Source organism: Nuphar pumila, chromosome 11 (assembly GCF_984573655.1).
Source record: "Nuphar pumila chromosome 11, dmNupPumi1.hap1.1, whole genome shotgun sequence".
Taxonomy (NCBI): domain Eukaryota; kingdom Viridiplantae; phylum Streptophyta; class Magnoliopsida; order Nymphaeales; family Nymphaeaceae; genus Nuphar; species Nuphar pumila.
Window position 1 is genome coordinate 2,618,383 of NC_143259.1, and position 7,684 is coordinate 2,626,066.

General features: G+C 41.4%; 1 protein-coding gene across 3 annotated transcripts; it reads right to left on the minus strand.

Moving 5' to 3' along the window:
• Positions 1-256: 256 nt before the first annotated feature.
• LOC149821619 (FACT complex subunit SPT16-like) lies at positions 257-4,248 on the minus strand. Of its 3 annotated transcripts, none has more exons than XM_089981072.1 (2): positions 3,959-4,248; positions 257-3,715 (listed from the first exon to the last, which is right to left on the minus strand). In XM_089981072.1, the coding sequence occupies exons 1-2, from the start codon at positions 3,961-3,963 to the stop codon at positions 493-495; spliced, it is 3,228 nt and encodes a 1,075-aa protein (XP_089837198.1). In that variant the 5' UTR covers positions 3,964-4,248; the 3' UTR covers positions 257-492. The 3 variants fall into 3 exon arrangements, with proteins under 3 accessions (XP_089837198.1, XP_089837199.1, XP_089837200.1); XM_089981073.1 differs by having other exon boundaries at positions 4,076-4,242; XM_089981074.1 differs by having other exon boundaries at positions 4,027-4,052.
• Positions 4,249-7,684: the final 3,436 nt, after the last annotated feature.

The following is a 7,684-nucleotide window of genomic DNA, read 5'->3' on the forward strand; positions in this document are numbered from 1 at the left end:
CATCAAATATCCGAGAACACTTGCTAAATAAAAGATATGAGACGAAAAAAAAAAACTATATGGGTGTTTAGCACTCTCAGGGGGTGAAAATGACCTTAAAAACCAGAGGTTTTGAAAACAATAAATAAACTGATAAAATAAAGTAAGAAACTAAGCATCATATGCCAAACAGAAAACAAAGCTACCGTGATGAACCCAGCAAATTAGCAAGAGTGCAGATCTAAAAAGGCATCAAACGAGTAACTGAACAAGCACATGAAAGGTTGAAAGGCATATTCAATAGATGCAATAGTCTTAGCAGATCTTAATTTACAAGAAAGAAACAGCAAACATCATAAACAAGAAAACTGCCGAGGCCACCACATTGCGTTCCACCCTCCACTGATTTACAAAAAAAAAGTGTATTCCGTCTTGGATAAAAGTTAACATGGAAATGATAAATCAAGATAATGAGAAACTCTAGAGAGGTAAAGCATGGTCTTCTTCTGCATTTTACCTCATTTTCTGCCTCTTGGCTGGCATTGAGCTTGAAGGTCTTCTATCTGGTGCACGTGCTTTACCGAAAGCCTTCATTTTACGCCGTATCCTTTCTTCTTCACTGTCTGATTCATCTCCTTTTTCCCGATCTGCATTCCTCGCCTCCCTCTCTAATTCATCCCAACTCTTCCCTTCCTCCTCCTCGGAGTCCTCCTCCTCCTCTTCATCATCATCAGACTCTACCAGTGACTCACTATCACTCTCTTCTTCCGAAGACTGGGACTCTGGTTCCACGTCAGAAGGCTCATACCCTTGATCGGACTCTTCTGTGTTATCAGAGTCAGAGTCTGTTGCCTCCATGTTGAGGAATTCCCAACCACCATCCTCGATGAACTTCTCGGGATCATCCATTATAGTTTTGAGAATGGGGCGCCAATTCAAGTTGAGCCGGCTCTCATAGTATTTTATGTCTGTTGTATCAAGCCATTCCTTGATGTTATCAAGGGATGCAGAAGGGATGGCATCAATACGAAGAATGTCACGCTTGAAATCCTTGAAGACTACAGCCATATCAAAGTTCTTCTGTCCTAGACCGACCCTCTCCAAATTAACAATCTCAATCTCACTCAAGGTGATCACCACAAATGGCGTTTCTGTCAGCTCAACCAAGCAGCTTGATGTCGGTACTATGAAAACTGAGGCCTTGTGAGGAACGCCATGGAAACCTAACTCCCTTAAGGGTTGATCGAACTCTAGCTCGAGCCCTCGGAGTTGAGTCTGTCCCCAGAGCTCATTTACCTTGTTAACAAACGCATGAAATTCTGAATTAATCCTGTTCTTCCTCTCCCTTTCGCGCTGCTCTTCCTCTATTTCATCTGGATCGTGCATCGAGCGCTTCCCCCCTCCTAGAGTCTGAACTACATCCATTACCTCAACAAAAAACTGGACATCTTTGGTTTTTTTATTCCCCACCATAATGTGGTTGTGGAGGTGAAAATGTAGCAACGTGATCATCTCTTTCTCTGCAGGCTGGAAAAATGCATGCTTGATGTTCCCATACAAGATATCTACCTTCTCATCTTGCCTAGTAGTCGAATACCGGAAACCATTAGGGTGGCTTTCCAATGTGCCAGTCAGCTTTTTCCCCCTGCTGCCAAAGGCGGGCCGGATCCACATGTCAGATAATCTGATCGGCTTAAACTTGCTGGAGAGCTGCAACTTCTCTTGCGTGACCAAAGTGGCTCTCTCGGCTCTCTCAGATTCCCTCGACGCAACCTGCCTCCTTAAAGACTTGATCAATTGCACCACTTCACTAATATGCCTCGGATCCTTGGACCTGAAAGAAACCTCCTTCAGATATATAGAACCCTGAAATTTGAGGGAGTTGGCATCATGGGGGGAGAAAGCCGTCCCTGGAACATTGAAGATTATTCGAATGTAGCAATTCCTATTGCTATCTTGTTGGCTGGAGACACTCTTAAGATTTGCAATATGGAAGGGCACCATCATCCCGTAAATCGGTAGCAGGACAGCTTCATTCTTCTGGTCCACGTGAATCATCAATTCCCTCGTTGATGGCACATCATTGACATTCTTATAGGCAATCAGATCAGTCGGAGCCTTAGCAGCATTGCGACCATCACCAGTGGAAGGGCCACCTCCTGCCAGCCTTCTAGCAGTCTCTTCATTCTTCTGGCGTGCAAGTTCAGCCTGGTGCTGTCTTCGTTGCTCCTCCTTGGTCAACTCCTGGTTGTCAGATCTCAATGTCGCTTTAGATGAGAAACCCTCAAAATTATTGACTTCAATCTTGGGCTTTGGGCGCTCCTGGGGATCTTCCTCGTTGAATGAGTATGCAACATCCTTAAACGCCTTTGAGCTACTAGCTGTCACAATTTCAGGCCCCTTCTCATTGATCACCACAGTGTCTGCGAGCAACAGAGCGAACTTCTCTGTTTTAGGATTATTGGTCGCTGCTTGTAGGTTCTGGAGCCCGAGAGACACATTGAACACCATACCGGGCTTAATCACACGGTCATTCTTAGCGTTCAAGCTCAGGCCCGATTCACGGAACTCGATCCCAACACCAGTCCCAGCAGACTTGGTCAAGTTGGGAGCAAATTCTGGTACTTCGCTCTGAACCACCTTCAATGATGCAGCATAAACATCACTGACCTTGTTCCCTGGCTTCAGTGCAGCAATCGCTGCCTCCTGAGCCTTGAGAAGAACCATGTACGCCTTACTCTGTGTGCTGTTTGCATCAATCAGATATGTCCTAGCAACATTAGAGCAATAGCTGTTGTAGAGAGCACCAACTGCACAGATGATCACACTCGTGGCATCGTAATACAAATTTTCATCATTGCTCGATGCACTAGGCCTGAGATCGAACTCCCCACCACTCTGAAAGATGGGGGGATAGCAGATATCCACGTTCTCGGCCTTGAGCTTTACCTTCGCCTTTGAGGGGTCAAGTATGGCCTTCTCTGTCTCATCCATGAGTGTCGAATGAGAGACCTTCTTCTCCTCGTCGATGATCACCTCGAGCTTGGGCACAACAAAATTCTTCAAGACCGACGAGCTCAAAAATGCAGCCTTCTTCACGTTCAGCAACTCCCCCTCATCCTTCACAGCAAACAGCTCCGAGAAGCCGTTTGTAATATCAACCAACTGGAATCCAGTGCCCTTGAGTCTCTCTGCCCACATCTCCAAAAGCTTTCCTTCAGGGGCTTCCTTCGCAATAAACCCAACAACAGGAGGTTCATCTCCAGCAGACGCTTGCGCCCTCACTGTCTGGAAAATTTCCTCCATCTGAACCCCACCATCTTCGTTCTTCGACTTGACGTGTATCACAACTTCGAGGCTGGCTGCCTCCTTGGCCGGAACCTTCAAGGTTTCCAAAAGGGAGGCCTTCTTCTGACTGCAGAGAAAGTGGATCTGCTTCTCCGTGAAGACAATGATGGTCTCCGGAAACTCGTACCCAAGCAGCCAAATGTTGAGGGCCGAGGATTTCAGGTACCGAAGATCATCGGAAGTAGGCGGGGTCGCTACTGCTACGGCATCAGAATTCGACCAGAAATCCACCTTGTGGGTCTTCCAACTCGAATAAAACAACTTCAATCTCTTCTTGAACACCTCCACGTTGATCGCGTAAGACCCTGCCCCCTTCGCCGCCTTGGAGCCATCAGACGACTTCGTGCTCCCGTGACGCTGATCCGCCATCGACCCAAAAACAGAAACCCTAGACCCCCAAAACAACCCCAAAAAACACAAGCAAAAGATTCAAATACCAAGCATCAACCAACAAGTACAAAATATGATTCACACTTTAAAAATAACTATCCACAGATTTACGAGCACAGATTCAAATACCCCATCACGCCATCACCATTCACCCAAAATCAGAACCCCCCAAAAATAAAAAAACCTATCTAGAACTAGGGTTCTTTTTTATTTTTGAAGCATATCAAAGGTTAAACAATACCCCATTTAGCTTCTGCACTAGATAACCATTAACCAAAAAACTCTCATAAAAAAGCCATTAAAATCAACCCTTATTGGCTTCTCCTCCTTTTCGGTCTTCGGCCAGAGAGAGAGGTACCTGCATGCACAGCCACCGTCGCCTCCACCGCCACCGTCGCCAGAGGGTCGATCTCTGTCGCCGGATCACCGCAGGTGAGCAGAGGTCAGGACAGATCGAGAGAGAGAGAGAGAGAGATGAATGGGAGGGGGAGTTAGGGTTCGAATATCAATCCCCTTCCCCTTTTCTCGATCTAAATTTTGTTTTAAGAAGCTGAAAATAGAGTGCAAACGGGTTGGATTCGATCCGGATCCTGTCAGATTTGAATCCAAATCTAAAATGCAAATAGTAATCTCGAATCCGAATTAGATCCGAAGAGTTTAGATTGAATCCAGATTCAAAATACATGTGGTAATATTGGATACAGAAAAAGAAAAAAGTAGAAGAACACCATCTATTTACATGTAAAAAATGCATTCACTCATATTTTTGATTCGAAGCAACTCAAGATATGACTTAAAATGCTGATCCGAATTAAAAAATGATCTGATTGAACAGATCTAAATCTGAATCCACATTCAGATTTTACTTAAAAAATCCATATCCTAAAAAGTATGTCGGACTCAGATCGGATATCTTACCGAATCCAATAGTTTGCAGCCGGAGAAGCACGCCACACGAAGAAATAAATCTGATCCAGTCATCAACATGTCAACAATGTGTCATAGTCGTAACTGCAGTGTAAATTTGAACCACAAAATAGATATCGTCTAATACATGTAAAAGAATGATTCAAAAGGGTAAGAAAAGGGAGCTGAAATTTATATAAAAAAAAAATAATTAGAAAAACATATTAACCATAGTTACCAAAAAAACAAAATAGATACCAGAATCGATGCATGAAGTGAAAGCGGAGAAGCTAATACTAAAAAGGTAGTACAAAGCATAAAGGATACAATAGTGATTATTGAAGCTCACAAAAAGTGGAGAAAACACATGAAATGCAGTGTGAAGTGTGGACCAAGATAAATAATTATTATTATGAAACTGACATATTGTAAAAAAAATGATATTTTTTAACCATATAAAACTGACATTTAAACTTGTTATAAAAAAATATTATTTTTAAATATAAAAACATAGAAAGTTAGGGGGAAACAAGTGAAGCCACAAGAAGCAAGAGGCAAACATTAAGGAAGCCAGAGAGATTCAATTTCAAAAATAAGAAAAAAACAAGTTTGTCATTAAAAGATCAAATTTCTCATATTTTGAAAGCAAGTTTTCCAAAACTTCTCATTTTTTCCAAAAAGTGAGGAGTTTCTCGCTTCCCTATGTAGCAAAAAGCTTGACAACTATGATATTGGTGTTGATAGTTTTAGGTTCTAGATAAAATTGAGCTAGAACCATAGAGGTGGTATCCCACGTGGTAAGCAGGGTCCTGTGTCAAGCTGAATGCCAAGGATCGAATCCCTTTGCCTCATGGGGAGGCTATTGTTCTAGTAGGTTCCGCCTAACCCCAGCTTGCATTTCAAACATTTAAAAAAAATTGAGCTACAAGCGAGACTTATAATGATGATTCGCCTACCATTTTAAATGGGTATGATTATATAATTGAAGTCGATCAATCACCGAGTCTAACCCAATTCTGACCGTCTTAGAATGAACCCAAATCAATGGTAGTTTCATGCATGTCTAGACTTTAGACCTTGGTATTAGATATTTTATGTGAGCCTACATATGTAATTAATCACTTATTATAAACTGCCTAAGGTGAAAGCCCATTTAAAGTGATGTTATACGGTTGAGCCATATGACATCTTATAAAGTGTGATTATAATAATGTGTAGATACCTTATGTACCTCATATGTTAATTTTTAATTTTATGATAGGCTAAATTGAAAATAAGACTATACGGTGATTACAATTAGGTTATGATCCCCAAAATCATATATAGTGGTTGTTCTCTTTTTTCTCCAAACCAAGAAAGAAAAATATTTTTCTTTTATTAGGTTTAGAGGAGAAGAAAATAACACTAATAGAGGTTTTGGAAGATCTAACTCCAACAAGATCTATCGGTGCAACGATGGATTTGGGTATGCTTTCACATTATATTTTATTTATTTTTGATTTTTTCAATAATTTAGCATGAACAAATTTAGGGATGAATAAAGATATTTTTTTTAAATCAATCCAACAATTGGTATCAAAGACTCTTGTTCTTGTTGAATCGTTGAAATGCTTGATTTTGCCATAATATATTTCTTTTGGGTCATCGAAATCTCATCAGATTCAATTTTTTCCCTTTGACCACCGGCATTAGAGGCTGCTCATAAAAAAAGATTTTTATTATCTTCCATCACAGTCAGCGGTGTTGTTTGGGGGTTGTTGGGACCGTCGACCAACCGTAGGGGGTGGCGCAGGCCACCGGACGCCGTCCGACTCTACACAGGCACCGTCATGTGCCTGCACAAAAAGAGATGAGACTGGGAGGACCAAATGGTCCTCTCCTATCTCTGAATTTGGTTTTGGGGCCAGATGGCCCCCTCCTCAATTCATCATCTGAGTGATGGCGAAGGAGGGCTGATCATCCCTCCCCTCATCGTACGACTGCGGCATGGAGGAGGAGGGTCATTCGAGACTCCCAACGTCATCAGGCGACATCCAAACAGAGGAGGGGTTGATCCGACTCTTTCCTTTAGATTTCGATGACTAGGAGGTGCTAGCTGGCCCTCACCTGGTCACCCTACATATTATATTCAAACTTTGGTATTTTTCTTTAGAATGAAAGTCTGATGTTCTAAAATGAGTTGATTGAAACAACATGTTCCCAAAGTAACCTCTCTTCTGAAAATTGACTTATTTGGAATATTAAGATGCTCGTATAATTTAGATTCATGCGTATAGTAATTGACCCAAACGAAGATTACTATTTGGCCGATCTTAAATATACTTTCAATAATAAATATGCGATGATTATCAAGTTTTCCATGTGAACAATGAGTCAGTTCATAGAAAGACTTGTTGTTTGACAAGATTAATTGTCCATGTTTGATTATTGTAATAAGAGAACCATTTATAAGTTGATATTTATATCCAAAGACTAAATGTCAATGTTGTGTTGGGTATCTTGTGATGGAGTTCACCATAGTTTAAATATGACAATTAATATTAATGCATATTAATATATATATATTAATTGTGAGCTTGTTGTGGTTTATTTTATTCTTGATTCAGGAATTTCTTTTACTTCTACAATATCTGTAAATATCAATTCAATCTTTGTTTTGAAGGACACAAACTTCAAAAACTGAAAAGAAAATATTATGATCATTCTTAGGTAAATGGGCACGTTTGGTGGCCCGTCCCCAGTGTGATTTAGAACAACGCAACCACAAATCAAGCGGGAGCCACCAAACATTGGTTGTGGCAGATGCGCAGAAGGCACGTTCACGTCATCTCTGGAACAATATTTTACTGTTTCACCCCCCTATACGCCGAGAACATGGATGGGGGAACATACTTAAAAAAAAAATCAAGCAGAGGGGTTCTCCCCAACTCTCTCTCTCTCTCTCCTCCTCCTCCCCCCTTTCTTCTTTCTTCCCCTTCTTCGTTCCTCTCTCTCTCCATCTCCTTCTTCCTCTTCTTTTTAGTTTTGTTTTCTTTGATATAAGGCTTTTATTTTTCTTTAA